Here is a 20,362-nt window from a genome sequence, read left to right as displayed (position 1 = left end):
CTTAAAATTAGTTAACATAAATTCCATTCTCTCTTTGAATCTGTTGAAAAATAAAAACAAAATAACAAGCTTCAGAATGTATTCATTTATCTCCATTTTTTCAATGACTTGATTCTTTGCTTTAAGGAGAGAGAAAACTCTGGAGATCTTAAGTCAGTGAAACTAATGGTTTTTGTAGATTTGTGTCTACCTTCTGCCCTCGGAAGCTTAGGGGTAGGCTTTCCCTAGGGCTTCTGAATTCACCCTGAATCTTGCTCCATACCCTGCCATCCCACCAGGAGAACATCCACCACAGCTCGGATGGGACAGAATCACAGGTTTGTGGAGGATGGCAGTCCTTGATCGTTCGTGGCCCCAGTCTACCTTAGGCATCTCACAGATCATGACTATTCCAGCGGAGAGAGGGGTTGAGGCTCCCCAGGTTAGTCTATCTCCTTTACCAACAGAAAACAGATCCAGCTGTGTTATTTGGTTTGGGTTGCTTTTTCCCAGTGGCTATAAAGTCTTAGGAGGTTCTTGTTTTTATTGGTTTCATTTAGGTACAACTGATAATTTTCTGTCTGTTTTAGTCACTGCTGGAGATAGAGCCGGCTTATCCCTGCTGATGTGGTCTTTGGGGCCATGATTTCTACTTCTAACTGTTCTGTAGAAAATGCTAAAGATAGCAGAGCAGGTGGTTTTCTCGGTTCTTCTTGAGCTGAATATTCAGTAGTTTCAGGAATTGCTGAGTTAAGTTCCACCAAACTTTAGAATTTCTACAGCTCCTGCTTTGAAACTTCAGTGTTAAGGACACGTAATTTTTAGACAATCATGATTATTTTGCTTAAAAACTGTGCTTTCAGATCAATATACAGGCGTGTGTTAGCGGTCCCTAGTAATTTTAAAATGGAAAAGAAAAAGAAATCCCGTGCTGTCCATCCCCATCCGCCCCACCCATCATGCAGATGCCTCTCCAAGTTGGTTATCCACAGCCTCTCAGACAGAAGGAGGTGGAACCCGAGGTGCTGGAGAAGTCTATAAGAAGCAAGGCCAAACTATCCCGGTGGTGAGGACAGAGACAGTCAAGTAAATGATCAAATGGCCTTGAATATGGGGATGCTCCCTTCTTAGCATTCAATGCCACAGGACATTTCCCACCTCAGCTGGACACCGCGCCGTGTGTCCTGGGAAAGACAGCCATATGTAGGAGCTCAGGGGATCTGTTCCATCAGGTTGGTAATTCTCATTGTCTCGTAAATACAAAGCTTGCACTAAGAATATGGCTGCAAACCTCCAGGAAACCAAAATAGGAAATCATTCAGATTTTAGGCAAACTTTCAGCTTCCTTCTGTTGCATCTAGTAGATAACATGCCAAAGAATTTGAATATAGCACCCCTCCCACAAGGAAATAAAGGCTGTGGATGAAGACAGTCACTGTAAAGCAGGATGCCAAGAAGAGGTATAATGACACCTTCTTAGAAAGGCAGATGGCACAATAGTAGCAGCTCAGAATCAAACCAGTTCTACCTAGGTTCAAATCCCAGTTATGCCATTTACACCTGTGTGGCCTCTGGGAGGTAAACCTGTCCAGGCGTCAAGTTCTTCGTCTGTAAAATGGGAATGATAGCAACAATACTTACTTCTTAGGGATGTAAATGAGTTAATAAACAAAAAGTGCAGGACATGTGTGTAGTGTTCCACTGTAGTCTCTCAAGGGAAAACTGTGTGAATTTGTCACAGATCACACCCCCACCTTGCGCTTGCACAGAGCTTTAAGCTGACAGATGCTTTTCCATGCATTCTCTCATTTGCTTCTCACAACAGCCCCTTGAGGTAGGCTAGGTAAGAATTAGTGCCTGCATTTTACACATAAGGAAACTAAGAGTCCAAGTATTTTCCCCACTGTGAAATGGAGCACTTCATACCCATCAGGAATGACTCATCTGGGGCCAGCCCCGTGGCTTAGCGGTTGAGTGAGCGCGCTCCGTTGCTAGCAGCCCGGGTTCGGATCCCTGGCGCAAACCGACGCGCCGCTTCTCCAGCCATGCTGAGGCTGCGTCCCACATACAGCAACTAGAAGGATGTGCAGCTATGACATACAACTATCTACTGGGGCTTTGGGGGGAATAAATAAATAAATAAATAAAATTATAAAAAAAAAAAAAGGAATGACTCAACTTTCAATTGTAAACATGTTTTTTCAAACCAATCCTATTTTCTTCATTCGATTGCAATTGGTAGATAACAGCTTTTAAAAACTGCACAAATTGGTAATTTTTTGCTCCATCCTACCAATTTCTTCCATAAATTCCTCACTCACCCCTGTAGCCACCCAAAGCAAGGTTCAAGTGCTGTGTTTGTGTCTCTGAGCTTTAGCCAACTATCTTTGAAGAGCATGTTTCTGTGCTGAGTCAGGCACATACTCATACACACGCCTGTCAGTTTCTTCATTTCTAAGTTATAAATTTATTATTTGTTTAAATTATTTATTATAATTATTATAAGAAGCTTTATTTCTCCAAACTGGAAACAATCCAAATGTCTATCAACAGGAGAACAGACAAAGAAATCGTGGTTTATTCATCCGATGGGACACTACCCTGCAGCAAATAGAAATGAACTACAGATACATGCAACATGAATTAATCTCAAAAATGTTATGTGGAGTGAAAAAAGCCAGACATGAAAAGGTACATACCTTGTGATTCTATTTATATGAAGTTTTAGGAATGACAAAACAAATCTAATGGCGATAGAACCCAGGGCAGTGGTGGTGAGGTCAGAGGGAGGTGAACATAAGGATTGACTGGAAATGGGGCATGAGAGGATTTTATGAGGTGTCAGAAATGTTCTATCTCTCGATCAGAGGGTGGGTTAATGGGTATACACATTTGTTAAAACTCATTGGACTGTACACTGCAGATGTGCATGTCACTGCAGCTAAATCATACCTCAATAAAAGCTGTCAGCTGTAGGTAGTTACACAGTTATCTAATAATAGTTTATTAAAGGTAGCTTTTCCAGAAATACAGGTGTGACTAGACATGCCAGCTGTTTAGATGCTCATATTCATGTGGACTATTGACTAACATGCAATAGACAAGAGCAGAATATTATCGTAGAAAACAAAAAAATGCCTTTGTTCTTGGACACTATGACCTTAAGGTGAGCAGTAGCTTGAATCACACGTGCACAAATAGTCCAGTTACTGACCCATCTAGTAACATGTTGTTATTCACGATGTTGTTTTTAAATGTAGTCTTGTTTCTTTTATTAAGAAAGAACTTCCAGAGCAATGACCTCCAGCTATTTATCTCACTCTGGTATTCTTCTTCTTAATACACATATATCAGATTTGATAACTGACTCAATTTCTTAAAGATATTTAAACTCAGGAGAACCTCTCCTCTGTGGTTATTATATTTACATCATTTAAGCCAGCAGGACTTCTCAAAACAATGCACTGCTGTTGAATAAAAGGATAGGGGTGACTCAGGGCAAACTCTTCACCACTCCTGGGAAAACAACGTTTAAGACCATGAATCACCATGGAGGCCTCGTCTTGCCTTCTCGAATCTAGTAATCTGGGCCCCTTAGAGTGTCGGGAGGACAGGCCGGCTCAGTGTCTGCAGAGAGCAGTGTGGGGAGAGGTCACAGAAACCTATGGGGCAGTCAGTGGGAGCCGGGCTGTGGGCCTTCACCGTCTGTCCCAAGGAGAATTGCCTTGGATTTGCTGACCCCATTTGCTTGCCCTCAAAATCAGCAGAGTTGGGGAGAAAGGAAGAAACCCCGCCCTCTTTCAAAATAAACAACAGCAGGGACTCAGTGCCCAGGCCTATTTCTGGGCACAGAAACATTCCAAGTCTCTTTGAGCTCAGCTGTAATGGAAGCTTCTGGCATTAACACCATGCTTTAGAAAGACTCATTTATATCTGACCTGTCTGCTTCGTACTTGAGGTAGGAACAAGAAAGTATCTAGTGAGAGAGAGGGAGGGAGGAGGCAATGGCAAAACATTTTGTCCTTAGATAGGAGCTTGCTAACAATTCTCAGCTGGTGCTTCATGGAAACAAGTGAGTGTGCTCTTGGGAACTGCTCTTTCCTACACGATAAATTTTTCCCTTTCTTCCAGAATTCCCAGTTTTTAGCTGGGTATGCCTGATCAGAGTAAACACATTCCCAGCATTCTTTGTAGCTAGATGTGGTCATGGGACCAAGTTCTGGCCAACAGGAAGCGTGTGGCAGCCTCCTGGAACTTTCCTTAAAAGATAGCTGGCATGCTCCTCTCCCTTTCTTCATCCCCTTGAGCATCCTGCTTCTTCAGTTGCAGAAATGATGGCTGGAGCTCCTGCCACCATCTTGGACTGTGAGGTCAAGAGCCACAGTCTAGGGCAGCAAGCAGTGACCTGGAAAGATCCTGAGTTTTCAGTCCCTGAGGACTGCGTAGAGCAGAGCTGCTATACCATCTGGACTGCCACTTTCAGACTTCCTTCTTTTTAAGCCTGTGTTCTTGTACATTTAGCTGAATCTAACTGAAACTGATGTAGATGACATTCAGCAAGTCACTGAAAGCAAACGTGTAAACCTGGATGGTATTCAATGACATCAAGCAAATTTTTTCAAAGGAGTTTGCCTGAGGCCAGAAATAGGCTCTAGGAAACTCAGTGAAAAGCATGATTCTGTGAAGAATCCTGAGAGATGGGCCATCTTATCATTCCTGCTTCAGAGAGAATACATGAGGTACCAAAGTCTGGGTATTCACAGGTGTTCCAGTGGGTCAGAGAGCTGAGAGGATGAAATCTCTAGCCAAAGCGAGAAGTCTCAACCCAGGTCACATGCTGTCACCAGTTTCAATTTGATGGATATTAACTCATTTGAATTCTATCATTGGCAGAAGAGGGTATCTGGATAAGCATTTTTCCTTTAAAAGCTAGCTGTCTGACATTATGCATGTTACTCAACCTCTCTGGGTCTGTTTTTTCACCTGCAGAACGCAGAGCAAGTCCTCCCCTTAGAAAGGTGGTCCCCAAAAGTTCCGGCTGGTCCATGACGGAGTTTTCACCTGTCCTTTTGATGAAAATGTCAGGGTGAAGTGCAAACTGGGTTTTCTTGTGAAGGATGTTATATATTCTGAGATCTGGTCTTCCTCCATTTTTGTTGAATTTTTGTTGTTGTTTTAGAAATTATTAGATCATAAATGGAAGTGGCATTTTGGATTGTGGGGTGGTTTTAAATATTTTCACTTCGCAAAGTTAAAAGTTGGCAACCCACCTTACCTCCTTCCTCCCTCTCCTTTTCCTTTCCCTCCTTCCTCCTCCTCCTCATCCCCTCTCCTTCTCTCCTTCGTCTACTTTGTATTTTCTCTGGGCCAGGCACTGGACTGAGTGCTTTAGACACTCGTATCCACCCTAAGAGGCCAGAATTACCATCTTTTTTTCAGATGGAGAAACTAAAACTGAGAGAGATTAAGTAAATTACTCAAGGTCACGCAGCTAGCAAAATGCATTCACTTAATCTCCAGGCTCCTGCCTCCATAGTGACCTGAATAAGCTATCTCAATAGCTGACAGGAAATGACACAGTGTCTAGAGCACAGTGGGTACTTATAAAGAAGAGTTGTTCATTCGGTCCTTCCATAAATATTTACTGAGCATCTACCACGTGCCAAGCACTGTTATATACTCTGAGATACAGCAATTAAGAAAATAGACAAAATCCCTGCACCGCGCAGCGTACTTCTAGGGCTTATTGCATCTGCGATTACATCCTCGGCTACATCTTTCACCCGCACGCACTCTCTGCTCACAGGAGGAATGAAAGAGGCTTGTGACCACGCTCCACTCTACAACCCTTCAAATGCCATGGCAGAGCAGGCATCGAGGGAGAGTTGGAGATACGGTGCCAGCAGCTGCCAGCTTCCTACCAGAGGTAGAGCAGTGGTGCTCTCTGAGGGAAAAGGAAAGATGGCAGGGAAGAGAAGTGGGTAAACGCTGGTGGCCAGAAGAGGTTGGCAACCCGAGGACCAGGACCTGGAGCTGGAAGCTTCCTCCAAACACTTTGGGCAAATCCCGTGTCAGAGCAGAAACCCAAGCTCTGTGGGTGGTTGGTGCCTGCTTGTCCCTCCCACCTCAGACCTCCATTCCACCCCTGCCACCAGGAAGCCAGGTGCCTTCTGGATTGATCTGAGGAGTGCTGATCGGAGAAGACTGAGACTTCCCTTGGGCCCTTTGTGTCTCAGACCCCACAGCTTTCTTGCAGGGAACCGTGAAAAGTGAGAAGGACTTGGGGCCAGTCTTGGCCCTGTAACTCGCCATCTTTACCTCTTATCTTCTCTATAAGACCCTCTGTAAGGGTCTCTATAACCCTACTTCCCCGGGTTCTTGGAGGAATTAAAGGACGGGGGTCCTGTAAAAGCACTTGCTCATGGTAGGCTAAGTATTCCTTGTTGGGCTGGTTGTTTGCCCAAGATCCTGATGAACAAATTGTTGGGAACAAGGGAAGGGTGGGCTTCTCTTCCTTCCTTACTGTGCCCACTCTGGCTGGGTCCATTGCCTTGTCTCCACACATGCTGCTCATTCCTGTTCTCCCATCTCCCACCCCCTGGAGTAGACCTTGGAGCACCGCCAGAGAACCCTTTGGGTCCCAGGGAACACAGTTTGCAAACCATGAAAACCAATACTCTCCCAGAGAAATTTGTTTCAGATTTATTACCAGCCTTCAAAAAAAAAGTTAGTGTTATTTAAAAAAAGAGAGAGTGGGGACTACAACAAAATCAGAAACTCTGGGGGTGGGCTCAGGCACTGAGATTTTTTTGAAAAGTTCCTCGGGTGACTAACAGGGCTGGGAACCACAGATTAAGGAAAATAATCACAACATGAAGGAAGTGCCTCAATGCCCAAATATGTAAAATGCTTTGGGAGCACAGGTGAGGTAATAACAAATTCTGCTATGGGAAGGGAGATGATGTCAGGAAAAGCCACAGAGCAGAGGTGACATTTGAGCTCAACTTTAAGTGGTGAGCAGGGGCCTCTAGGGGCTTGCTACTCCAAGTGTGGTCTGCAGACCAGCAGCACGGACATCCTGGGTGCTTGTCAGGAACGCATAATCCTGGGTCCCCTCCCAAACACACTGAATCAGCACCTGCATTTTTACAAGATCCCCAGGTTATTCGTACGCACATTAATGTTTGAGATGCCTTGAGCTAAAGGGACAAAGTGGAGAAGAGCATTCACCACCATAAACCTGGCCAGTTTTGATTAAACAAGGGTTTACTATAGCTGAGGTTTATTTTTCAATTAATCTTTTAAAATAAGTTCCAAACCTAATGTTCTCGGTGGCTGACCCAAATGTCATTTCATAATGCCATCTGAAGGTCTGAGGGTGAGGATTGAGTGTTTTATTCAATCCGCTAATGGGAATGTTTTTAAATGACTGGTGCGTGCTCACTGGATGGCTCTAGAGATGGGACAGGCTGGGACATAGGACCCTCTGGGCACCGGATTTAGCTCTTGGTGCGAACAGGCCAGTGCACTGGCCCTTAGACACATGTTGGGCACATGGCCCTCCTTGTGGAGTGTGGTTGGGGGTGGGGTTGAGGGAGTCAACTGCGTCCAGTCCACTGTTAATCACCTTACCCCCCACCCCGCCACAGCAGTCAGTTCTTTTGCAATGAAATGAGAAAAGGGAGAAGTCTCCAATGGTGGTGGTGGGGACTATGATTCTGCTTGTGCGTTCATTAAATGAATAGTACCATCTAAACAATGAGGGGATTCAGGGCACACAACCCTAAAATACGGCACATTGGCCCACTGAATATTTCAAGCTGAAAGAATTTGAGAAATGCCATGTGCAGGAAGGACTTTCTGACCTTCTTCTGAAGCAGATCCTAACCCTCCTGTGAGAGGTGCCCTCCCTATACCTGGAAGAAAGGAGCATATTTATCACCAAAGATGAGAGACACAGAGAGGAATCCGAATGAACAGGCCTTGCTGTTTCCCTTAGTTTACTACACTTACCTTGTACCCTTTGTCCTATCACATCTTTCCACGACTTTCCACTCTTCATCAAATCTAGCATAAAAACACTCAGGTTTAACCATTTCTTTGGGTCTTCATTTCCTTATAAAGTCTTCCGTGTCACGTAAAACTTACATTAGATAAATTTGTATGCCTTTCTCCTGTTAATCTGCCTTTTTCTGTTTAATTTTCAGACCCAGCCAGGGACCCTAATAGGGTCAAGGAAAACTTTCCTCCTGTACAACAGCACAAGTGGTGGAAACCCATGATGCTTTGTCTTGGTTGCCCTGAAGAGTTGCCCATCCCACAGGCTAGCTTCCAGCCTCAAGGAGCTAACTGCCGGTCCTGGTTTAACTCCAAGCTTCCACCTGGGTATAGGGATGACTCCGTGCTGACATGTTTCAGCACAACCCAGACCACTTTGGGTTTTCTTTCTACTCTTTCCAACCCCTTCTCTGTCCACCTAAGTAAGGGAATAAATCACCTTTTCCCTGAAAATGCTCTGAGAAATGAATTATTTCACGTGAAGTCCACCTACCTAGATGTGTTGGATACAGTTATGGAAGGCAGCTCACTATTGTGGGTATGTAGTAGGGGAAATCCTTCCTACCTCAGCGGGGTTTCCGTGAGAACTGAATTAGGAACCATACATCTCACTCTCACCAAGCACTGAGCTTGGAGAGCTTGGAGAGAACGCACACAATACTTGGCACTTTACATAATGCGATTGTTTTAATGTCTGTTCTCTTATCTTCTGTGATAGTTGAGGCAGTGGCCACACCGTCTCCCAGCAGTGCCCACCCAGTGCCACCCAGTGAGGGGACAGAGGATGGCACAAGTCCTCAAGATTTCTGCTTCCCAAGCTCTGGTCCACAGACCAGGTGACCGGGTTATAAATGGGCCCACTCCCCCGAATTTCCAGTAGAACAGCTTGGGGAACCAACTACTGAGACCACAACCCTCATCCAAGCCAGGTATGCCACTGTGTTATTTTTAGACCCTCCAAGAAAACAAGAGTCTAAAATAATCTTTCCATAATAAATACCAGTAATTCTCTGAACATTTTCCCTTCTACCCACCTAAATCACTTGTGGTAGAGAGACGGGTCCCACTTCTTTACCAAGGAACTGTCTACCTGTGTGCTCAATCCCACCCAGCCTCCAGCCTCCATCTTGCCATGTCTGCTCACAGTCTTTCCCCTTCTCAATTTTTATGGTTATTATTTGCCCCCAGCCCTACCCTCCTCCATTTGAGAGTCCCCCCTCTCCCAGTTTCTATGACACAACAGTCTTCTGGTTCTCCTTCTATTTCTGTAATCAGTCCTTCTCTTCCCACCTAAACGTATACTCCTGAGCTCTTGTCCGCAGGCCTCCTCTCTTTCTTGCTTTTCTCCTTCAGGAGTTTCTCCATCCACTTTGATAGCTGCATTGAGCACACCTAGAAGGGTAGTCCCAAATCTTTACCTCCCTCTAGCCCCAGACTAGCATTTATAACTTTTTATTTGACGTCTTCACTTGCTTGCCAGACCCAAACTCCTCACCCTCCACCTGGAATAGCTCTTTCCCCAGCTTCCCAGTCTGTGTTAAGGTCAGCACATGGGCTGCAGCTCTCACACGTAACTGAACTTAACATGGATTTTCTCCGTTATTATTATCATTATTTTCCTGCCTTATTGGTTCCCTCAAACTAAGCAGCTTTCTATTTTTTGAATTCATGGACTCCCTTCTGCAGATGTTTACAAAAAGATTGAACCAAATCAAAGTATTTTTAAAGAGTTCTAACTTTCTAAACTTACACACATCACAGAGCTCTGATCATCTTCGACATGCATGGCCCAGACCCAACCAGTCAAATTTCTGCCCCAGGTTTATTCTAAGTGGAATGAACCTAGAAGGACCCTTGACACCAAAGTCAAAGAACTAGAAGGATGAAAACCCAAGACTTTTGTGCATTCGATAGAGTGTCCGTTCACTGTCCCCTGAATACACCCGGGCTTTCTTTCTGTCATGTTATCATCCCTCCTCTTCTTTCTACTAGTTGAAATTATATCTATCCATTGCTCAAAATTTACCACAAATAGCATTTACTCCTCAATTCTGTGGTCTCTCCCTCCTTTGAACCACTCCCACTACAGTGTAAGCTTCTTAACGACTGAAAAGTGTTTCCCATTCATTTCTTTATCTGCCACCACCTCATCCCCCAGCCAGGCACAGGGCCTCGAAGACAAGTACATAACAAATTTTGGCTCCTTGGCATCAAAGAAGTATATCCGATCACCAGTTTTTGTATAATACCTATTTCTTTTATTCTGACATGCACATTTTTCACAATTTAATACTGGTGAAATCAAGATTCATCTTATTATCATTGGCATGCTATAATTTAATTAGCAGCAATTTTTCTTTCTTAGTGGTACATAAAATATGAGTGCATCTTACAGTTGATGGTTTCTTAGATTCAGTGAAGTAAAGTATCATTAAAGCATCTCTGATAACAGTTATGTTTACTCCTCTGTCTTCCTGCCTCTAGGGTGAATCCTTCCGCGGTCTCGATATTTCCTTACTTCCCGTTTTCTACTCCTCCTTTAATCTTCCACTTTTCTCAGGTGGAGTCAGACTATTACACTGCAATAAGGCAGTGCTGAACACAGTGGTGTAATTGTATCATGGTCCCACATGATAAATGCTCTACATGATTATAAATATGTTTGCTACAGAATTGACTCCAGTTAAATACATAAGCTAGTTAAAATACATCTTAATTTTTTTTTATAATTTAATTTATTTATTTTTCCCCCAAAGCCCCAGTAGATAGTTGTATGTCATAGCTGCACATCCTTCTAGTTGCTCTATGTGGGACGCGGCCTCAGCATGGCGGGAGAAGCGGTGCGTCGGTGCGTGCCCGGGATCCAAACCCCGGGCCACCAGTAGCGGAGCACACGCACTTAACTGCTAAAGCCACGGGGCCGGCCCACATCTTAATTTTTTAAAATGTAAACAGGCCACCATGTTATATGATCCTCAATTTATGAAGACAACGTAGTCAGAAGCAGAGTAGTGTTGGAATTAAATAAGACAACCAAAGCAATATAATATATTTAATGACAATATAATTATCATTCTCTGAGCAGCACTGTGGCCTAGAAGAGTCTCTAGAGAGTAAAGGTTTCTAAACAAGTCCAGATGCCCTGTACCATCCAGTTATCCTTGTTTACACCCTTTCATTCTTCATTTGTCTGTGAGGCTGGGAAATCCAGTGGTCTTGGGTCAGGCAGCTCATGGAAGGGAAGCTGTCCTCATTAGCACTCACATGGGGGGACCTGCCATGACCCCTATGAAAGAGCTGGTCTCTTACCTCCTCTTCCCACAGCCTAGGATCCAGCCAAAACAAAAGGCTTGCCCCACAAGCCCTATAATCTGCAATCCCAGACTTTCCTGCCTCTCTCCTGCCTTTGCTCAGGCTGATCCTTTCATCTACGGCAGCGCTGTCTAATAGGACTTTCTGGGATGCTGGAAATCTTCTGTAGATCTGCACTATCCAATACAGTAGCCACCAGCCACATGTGGCTATTGAGCACAGCACTTGCAATGTGGCTAGTGCGATGTGGCAAGAACTGAGCTTTTAATTTTATTTTACTTAAATTTAAATGGATACATGGCTAGTAGCTACTATATTGGACAGCACAGATCTACCATGTACTTTTCTATATGTGCATCTAGCATGTACATTTCTTCTTCTCCAAATCCCCAACCTTCGAGGGGCAGCTCAGTGGCTGTTTTCTCATGCAATCCAGTCTTCCCAGTGGAAATCATTCTTTTCTTCTTCAGAATTCCCATTACACTTTGAACCATTATTGTAGCACTTAACACTTTTTAACTTATAGATGTTTGTATATCATGTCCTCTACCAGTCCCCTCTCTGAGAGCTGTGACTATCTCTTATTCTTAATTTGGACCGCACTATACTTCACGATGCTTTAAAGTGTTTGTTGCATGAATCTATAATAGCAGAACAGCAATTAACATTCGCAATAAGGAATCGACAAGGATTGCTGTGCAATAAAGGATTAACCTTGCCAAAAGAAATGTTTGGGCCTTGGCCTCCAGCTCCTGGGAGGTAATTTCTAAGCCCTTGGAATGTCCTGCCTGATAGGAAGGTCTTTGTTTACCTGGGGTACTTGGGCCATGCCAGATAGTCTATGCTAACAATGTGATTTATGATGGGGGCCTTGGGCTATGAGTTCTCAGCTCAACCTCTGGAAAGGCTGGAGACTGGGGTCAGCCATGTGGGCAGTAGCTGTATCTACATGGCTGACCCCCAATAAAAACTCTGTACATCTTGATGAGCTTGGGTGAGTTTCTCTGGTTGGCAATATTCAGTGCAGAGTGTCACACATCATTGCTGGGAGAAATAAGCACTATTTGCACAACTCCTCTGGGAGAGAACAACTGAAAGTTCCGTTCCTGGTCTCTCCGGGATCCTGCCCTATATGCCACTTCTCTTTGCTGATTTTAATCTGTATTCTTTTGCTGTAATAAATCACAACCGTGAGTATAATGGCTTTTCTGAGTTCTGTGAGTCCTTCTAGTGAATTACTGAACCTGAGAGTGGTCTTGGGGACCTCTCAAACGTGCAGTTGCCCAAGGTAATCTATGTCATATGCTTGCCTGGAGCCAGCCCCTCTGAGAGTTCAGCTCCTTGTATCCCAGCCCTGATCACACAACCTCTGGTGGGCTGGTGTCCAGAAATGAGAAGTCTGGTCCTTAACATGGGCAATGGAGTGGTGAAGCAAGTATCTCGGACCAGGATCACACAAGGAGTGTGTATTGGAACAGAAGAAATGGATGGGGGACTAACGTGGGGGAAGGAGCAGAGAAGCTGGGATGCATACAGCAATGGTGTGGTCAGTCACGATGAGGGAGTAAGTGAGAGGATCAGGTAGCTACAGGCCCTCTACTTGAAACTCTGGAGGCTCTGATATCTGTGTGTGCTCTAATCCTCAGGAACCAAGAATCCTGGCCCCTAGGATTCATGAGCCATGGAGCAGACTCCTAGGCCAGAGCTTACTTGATTGAAGACAGGGTTATGCCCACTCTTTGGCTGTACCATTTGTCTACTCTTGACCAAAGGACCAGACATCCAGACCCTGAGCAGGAAGGTGGTAGGGGCAGTGAGAAAAAGAGCAGAACAACTTACATCAATAAGCAAGAAATCCCAGGTGGGCATTCCCTCCCTACTCTCCCAGAACAGATTTCTGATACCAAGTGCTGTGATTTAAGAAAAGGCTCCCTTCTCAAAATCATGTCCTTTATACCTCCAGAAATTCTACTAATTAGAAATTCACTTACGTAGCAAACACCTAAAACAGGGTTAAGAGAAATGGTCATTCACAACTTACTGTAGATTCAATAAATTGGATTGCTTTCCTAATCTGAGTTTAGCTGTGTTAGAGGAAAGAGTCACTAGCTTGTGGGGGTAAGGGAGAAATCATTCTAGAGTGCGAGCACTTCTGGTCAGCATAGGTAGGGTCCCCGGGTGGGGGCAGGGCTTGGACACAGGGATTATTGAGGACACTGGTCAGCTGGAGAGAAAGGAAAGAGCCCAGAAAGGGAGGTAGGATGGAATCTGAAACAAATTTCCCAGACCCATGCCTCCTTCTGCCCCAAGACCAAGTTCTGCTATCACTAATTCTCATGTCACTGTCCCTCCTCCCAGAGGTAGGCTTGTCCTGTATGGAAATTCCAGGAGAGAAACATTGAGCTGGCTTCACGAGGGCCTCATGGGAGACTGCAAATGCTTTTCTAGACAGACCTAGAAGTAAAACCACCAGCAAAGAGAATGGTCTGTGGGGTAAGTGGGGGTTGAAGGAGGGAGAAGGGCAGAAGTACTTTCTGCTATATGTAGAATGAGCACAGGCTTAGAGACATTCTCTGAGAAAGGAGACTTCTGTTTTTTCATTTCCACAGGACCTGGCACAGGGTGGGCACTCAATATTTAAGGAATGGCTGAATGAATGACATCCCCTCATATTGCAAAATCATGCAAGTTGCCAGACTCACACAGGTCAAATCATTTCGTGTTTGGAATCTGAGCTTTTTTTCCTTCCTAAGTAGGCACTTAATCCAGTTGTTCGGGTTTAAAGATGTTTTAAACCTATTTTGAATCCTAATTTCCCATCTCCTATCCAGAAAGCCCCTAAGCTTGTCCTTCATTTTTCCCTTCCCCTTTGCAACCGAATCCTGGGCTTCATAAGGGTCTCAGAACATCTGGGAGGCATGTGAGTCCTTTTTTATTGGAGGGGTGCTCTCGTGAAACTGTTCAAACACAAGAACAGAAGACGACAGTCCCAGCGAGGCATGAAGTGGGACACAGAGCACAGCATGAATGAGGAGCAATCCCGCGAGCTCCGGGGAAGTGCAGCTGGAGGGGTCTTGGCTCCTCCAAGAGATGGGGCACTGCTCGTGGTGGTCCGGGAGCCGCTTCTCTGTCTGGTGAGGGGAGTGTGGTCAGCAGGTCCACATGGGGAAGGCTAGTCAGGCCCCAGAGATGTCTATGCCCTTTCCCAGGCACAGCCTCAGAGCCCCTAGGAAAACACTGACCAATAAATTAAGTTGAAAAATATGAAGGAGGCAGGGAATATCAACCTGGAGTATTTGTCGATGGCATGGGTGTTCTGGAAGATGCGAAGACCCCTCTGGCCCTTCAGAAGCCCCTTCTTCCTGGAGGAGTTGGATTCATTGCTCAGGGCCAGGTGAACCACTATTTTGTCTTGCCTTTCTTCTTCTGTCAGGATATGGTTTCTCGGATACCCGGCCAGGCTGTTGGCCTCAGACTCACTGTAGCTTCCATCCAGCATCATGGTTCTTGACTGAGGCATTTCACACTGTGGGAGGCAAATACAAGGGGAGGTGTCAGGCATGTTCAGGTCTATGAGAGGGGCAGAGGAGGTGGCCTGGGCTGACAGCAAAGCCTCGTGGCTACTCAAACCACAGAAAGGCCTCTGGAAGGCTCTGCAGAGATCACTTAGTCCAAGGATTCTCTACCCCAGCTTCATATTAGGGTCACCTGGGAGACTCTTTAAAATGGCCATGCCCGGGCTCCACTCTAGACTAATGTAAAGCTCCCAACGGATTCTACTGTGTAGCCAGGGTCCAGAACCACTGATTTAGTCTAAACGCCCTCAATTGCAGAGGCAAAAACTAAGACCCAGATAGACTACACAATTCTCCTGAGATCACACAGTGTCAGTCAGGACTTTAAATCACACATTCTGATCCAGTTGTGGGACTCCACCTCTTTGTGCATGAATCAAAAACTGATTAGGCGGGAGAGTATCTCTATTCTAAAGGATTCCATTTAAGGGTAAAGGGTCATGGTGCCCGCAATGTATTTTTAAATGGGTCAACAGCACCAACAAAACTATGTTTCTATGGAGAAAGAGCTCATACAAAAATGGCAAAATGTTAACAATGTTGGATGTAGGTGCAGGTATATGGATATACGTTATCCTATTTTTTTACTGTTTCTGCAAGTATGAAAATGTTTATAGGAAATTATAAATTGATGCGGTCTATACAGAAACTGATGTATAATAATGTACATCTGAAATTTACACAATGTTATAAGCCAATGTGACCTCAATAAAATAATTTTTTAAAAAAATTATAAGTTGGAGGGAAGGAAATGGTTTCACTTAACTTCTCCCCACCATTTGAGTCAGCAAAGACAGGGCTTCTAGCTGGTACCTGGACTGACTGGTTTGGGCCAAAGGCATGAGGTCTGCCTGATATATCCCACTGGCCTTATTCTTGTAAACCTGTGGCTATAATATTTCTAATCTGGCTCTCAGTCCTGCAGTGTCTACTTTTCCACTTGGGAAAGTGAAATAATGATGGTTCACAACCTGCCTCCTATTGTTATGGATCTTGAAATACACAAATGGTACCGTGAAGCTTTAGGATACAAAAATAGATGAATAATTTTATGTAAAATCAGAATTACTTGAAGTATTCTCATCCTTGAAGAAAGCTTTGGTGGTTTGGGGAGCTGTTTTTTTTTAATCAGACATGATTATTTCATTATCATTTCTATGTCTGGTCCCATCAGCAACAATAGTTAAGTAGCACATCAATACATTCCTAGAATAATTAGCTCATAGACTTTAGGTATAAAAGGTTATCTATTTAATTCTTTGCATTTAGGTATAATCATACCCAAACTTTGATAAAATTGTAAGATACTGTTACTGGGAGCTTTTTTTTTTTTTTAAGACACAGATCTTACTTTTTTTCCTTGCTCAAAACTCGAATTCTTTCTGCTAAGGTGAAAATGGACTTTTCTCCTAAGATTTTGAGTTAGAATCAGGAAATGCCAACAATTGATGATAAATCTCTATTTTCGATATCGGCTTATTTCTAAGAAAAATTAAGTGGCTTCTGGCACATTGGACAGGTCTGGATAATCAGCCAAGGAATTCGAGCATGCCCAGGGGAGGCAGACCCCATGCCCCCACACTCTGCCTGCCAGCTTCAACCCAAAGCAGCAGGTCCCCCATTCGAAGCGGGGGTGCACCTAGCAGCCTCCAGTCAGCCTTGCCCTTTGTGTAATGGAGGTCAGACTGCAGTGAGCGTCAGAATCACCTGGGAGCCTGTTAGCAATGTGGATTCCAGGCTGCCATCCTGGAGATTCTGAATCACTAGGCCTGGGGTGCAGCCTCAGAATCTTTGTTTTTAACAGGCTCAGAAGGTGAATCCAGGCCTAGTGCTCCGTGGCTCTCACTTTGGGAACCTCAGCTCCACCAGGGCCATTTTAACGGTCACGAATAGTGGTTTCTCTGTGGGGCAGCAGGAGAGAGATTTTGTGTTTTCTCACCACGGTCTGCCCTCCAGCAACTACAGCTTCTCAGCCTTGAAATCCCACATTTGACGTTTGATAAGAGTGTAGTGCAAGCCCTCCCCTCCCGGGGGTCTGTTCTCACACAGACAGGGAGCTGGACGTGGGCCCACTGGCCTCTCCACGTATGATTTCCTTGTTGCTCTTTAGGCAGTGTCACATCAACACTGGCAAAGACTGGCCCCGGGTGTGGTAACAGCTTAACGAACTGCCTGAGGACAAGCTCTGTGCGGTTAACCCTGAGGACAAGCTCTGTGCGGTTAACGGTTCATGAGTTCACATTCGTCTGAAGAAGTCTTTGCTACTCTTTGAACAGCTCTATACAGGAAAGTCTAATGGACCATAAATCAAAAATGTTTAAATATAATCCAAAGGCACTTGATAATGATCAATGTGCAAATTACCGAAAATTTGCACAAATACTCAAATGCTGAAATAAAAAAGGTCTGAATAGAATTTTAAAAATAAATTCTTAAACAATCTAGCATATTTGGAGACAATGTGGAAATATTAACAGGTAAAATGTGGGCATTGAAAGACTATTTTTGAAAAGGTAACACATTCTCTTTTCCTAAAATTTAAATCTCTTTTATGCTAAGGAGGTACCAGCCACCTAAGATGTACATCAATGTGGGATTTTTATGTTTCCTGATCTCTACACCTTTTAGATGAACACCCATTTTGATTGCAATGATTAGCAATGATTTAGTAACAAGTTGGTATTTTATTTCTTATCGTGATTAATAAGAGTTTGAATATGAATAGAATAGACTTCACCCCCCCCCCCAGTGCCAAAGGCCCGTGCACATTACCTTGAATTCCCCAACTGCTTTCTATCTCGTAATATAGTTTAGTATAGTATAGTACAGTATAGTATAGATAGTGTAGTATGTCCAATGAGTCTGAAGGCTAAAGTCGTATGTGGCTGAGTTTTCACTGGGCCAGAGCACTGATAAATACAGGAGCTTTTAATTCTAGAACTCTCCCTTTGTCTGGTCATAGGACAGGGAAGCATTTTCCCTAGACACGTTCAGTAATAATAGTGACACTTTATGCGTGTCTAGAACTCTACAGTTTCAAAACAACTTCCACATACGTTCTCTCATGTGACCCTTACAGTAACTCTGGGGGGATGGTGGGTGAGGGTTCTGTTATACCTTTTTTACAGATGAGGAAACTGAGGCTCAGATTAAGTGGCAGAGTTGGACCTAAGAACCCAGGTCTTCCTATTCCTAGTCTTTGTCCAAAGACTTTCTGCCCCCTGAGATTCTTGGTGGTAGAAGCTAGAACCTCTTCTAAAATAGATCTTCCTCCTTTTGCATAAACATCTCCCTCCCACCCCCTCCACCCCATTCTCATCCCACCAGTAGCATGTGCTCAGACAAGGAAATGAACAAAACTTCTCCTGCCTTCTCCTGCAGCTTCCGTTCCTTCCGCTCCTGCACGGTGGTCAGGTAGTTGACGGCTGCGTACTCCAGCACTGAGAGGAACACGAACACGAAGCTGACCCAGAGGTAGATGTCCACGGCCTTGATGTAGGAGACGCGGGGCATGGAGGCGTTCACGCCCGTGATGATGGTGGACATGGTCAGCACCGTGGTGATTCCTGCAAACATCCAGCTTTAGTTCAGCCGCCAACAAGGGTACAGAGCTGCCCCACACTTCATTGTCACCATCTTACATTCTCCATCTCTTAAATCTAATGAGAAATTCCCCGGGCATGTTTCCACCATGTAGAGGTGTGCAGATCTGCTCCACAAGCAGCCCGGCCGTTCTCCTCCTGGCCAACTCGCTGCCTGTTTCCTTTCAGTTGAAGCCCCCTGGGACATTGGGTTTCTGTGATGTGGCTGACAAGATCAGGCATGCTTCAGAAAGGACCTGATCAGATGTGGAATTTAAAACAGTGACTAAAGGGCACCCCAAAAGGAACCTTCCCCTACCTCAAGGAATGACCACATTCTCCCTCATCTAAACCACATTTATTAAGTCCATGAAGACTGTGGAAATTCCTAGAAGGCTATTATGCTAGTTTCTTCTTCACTATGCCTTGCTGGTCAAACACTCACATTTCTTGGGGCCCAACCTGATTTTGCCGAAACTGGCAATGATGTGTTATAAACATTCATTCTGGAATTCAGGGTCTGTGAAGATCTAAAACCACAGCTCTAGGGAGTGCAGTCCTCTCCTTCCCAGAAATCACAGAAGACAGGTCCTGCCTCCAAACTCTCAGTCTGTCTGAACAAGACCAGCAAACAAAGTCTTTGCATTTGCAGAATAAGCTTTTGGCATTTGTAGATTTGTCTTATTTATTGAAGTACCAAGCTCTAATACTGCCAATGGTGGAAGTCTATACCCCAAATAGGCTATATCTTTCTGAAATGATCCTAGCAGAGTGGATGTAGTTTTAGCTAATTGTGGTTTTCATAATGTAATCTAGGAAACTGAGAGCACATATGAATGGTGAAGGCTAGAAGCAGGAGGAAAGTTTGCTCGTTTTGACTCTGACAGCCCATCAGTTAAGAACTCTGAATAATGATTATACTTTTTCTACACATAGTGATCAGTTGAAAAAAATAATGGCCCTACCACACCTTATCAAATGCTTTTACCCAGTGAAACTCTGGCGGGCACTGCTCTGCGGTCGATCCAGAAGGACACCCAGGACAGCATGACCATCAGGGTGGCAGGGAAATAGGTTTGGAGCAAGAAGAAGAAGATGTGGCGACGCAATGTGAAGTTAATGTACAGACGGTTGTACCAGCCTGGGGGACACAGGAAGAAGCCCGTGAGGTTCAATGAGAAGCAAAAATAAACCCCTTCCCTGGGGGTCTGTCTTTCCCTGACATTGCTCTCATCTTTAGCAGAAAGTTAAAAGTTAATAATCAATTGGCTTAATAGAAAACATTTCCTCTCCAAAATCTAAGCCCTCTCTCGTGTCAATAAATATCTTGCCAGTCTCTAGTACATTCACTGTTTTATTCAGTATAATCTAACTGCTCTTTACGGCATTTAGGGGAAAGGTAGAAATAAACACAGAGTCTACGGTTAGTTGTTTGTTTGGTTTTTGTTATTTGCAAACCACAACTGTATTTCCTGAGTGACTTGCTGCTTAGGAGTGTAAGAAGTTGGAGTGGTTCTATTTTGTTGAGGCCAAAACCCCTGAGGCAGGAGCCAGCAGAGCTGGGCTGTTGTCACCACCCCCTTTACTGTGCTATTGGTCAGATCAGTCAATCTCCACAACCAACACAAGAAGAAACAGGCTGTTCACATGACTGTCTGACATCCATTTTGTAACTGTGTATGGGGATGGATGTTAACTGGACTTATCATGGTGATCATTTTGCAGTACATACAAATAATGAAACATTACATTGCACACCTGAAACTAATATAATGCTACGTCAATTATACCTCAGTAAAATATAATAATAGTGAAAAAAAATAAGTAAATAAATAGTCATCACCAAAAAAGCTGTCC

General features: G+C 44.3%; 1 protein-coding gene across 3 annotated transcripts in view; it reads right to left on the bottom strand.

Annotated features, from left to right (window-relative positions):
- Positions 1-11,041: 11,041 nt before the first annotated feature.
- Positions 11,042-20,362, bottom strand: part of GABRR2 (gamma-aminobutyric acid type A receptor subunit rho2) — a 41,073-nt gene continuing 31,752 nt past the window's right edge. For all 3 annotated transcript variants that reach the window (XM_058566645.1, XM_058566644.1, XM_058566643.1), the window contains 3 exons: positions 19,494-19,646; positions 18,294-18,490; positions 11,042-14,875 (listed from right to left, as the gene is read on the bottom strand). In XM_058566645.1, coding sequence (XP_058422628.1) covers positions 14,576-14,875; positions 18,294-18,490; positions 19,494-19,646 — 650 coding nt within the window. In that variant the 3' untranslated portion in view covers positions 11,042-14,575. The remainder of the gene's footprint in view (positions 14,876-18,293; positions 18,491-19,493; positions 19,647-20,362) is intronic.

Source organism: Diceros bicornis, chromosome 23 (assembly GCF_020826845.1).
Source record: "Diceros bicornis minor isolate mBicDic1 chromosome 23, mDicBic1.mat.cur, whole genome shotgun sequence".
Taxonomy (NCBI): domain Eukaryota; kingdom Metazoa; phylum Chordata; class Mammalia; order Perissodactyla; family Rhinocerotidae; genus Diceros; species Diceros bicornis.
The sequence above is the reverse complement of the archived record's forward strand: the minus strand, read 5'-3'. Positions and strand labels throughout refer to the sequence as shown.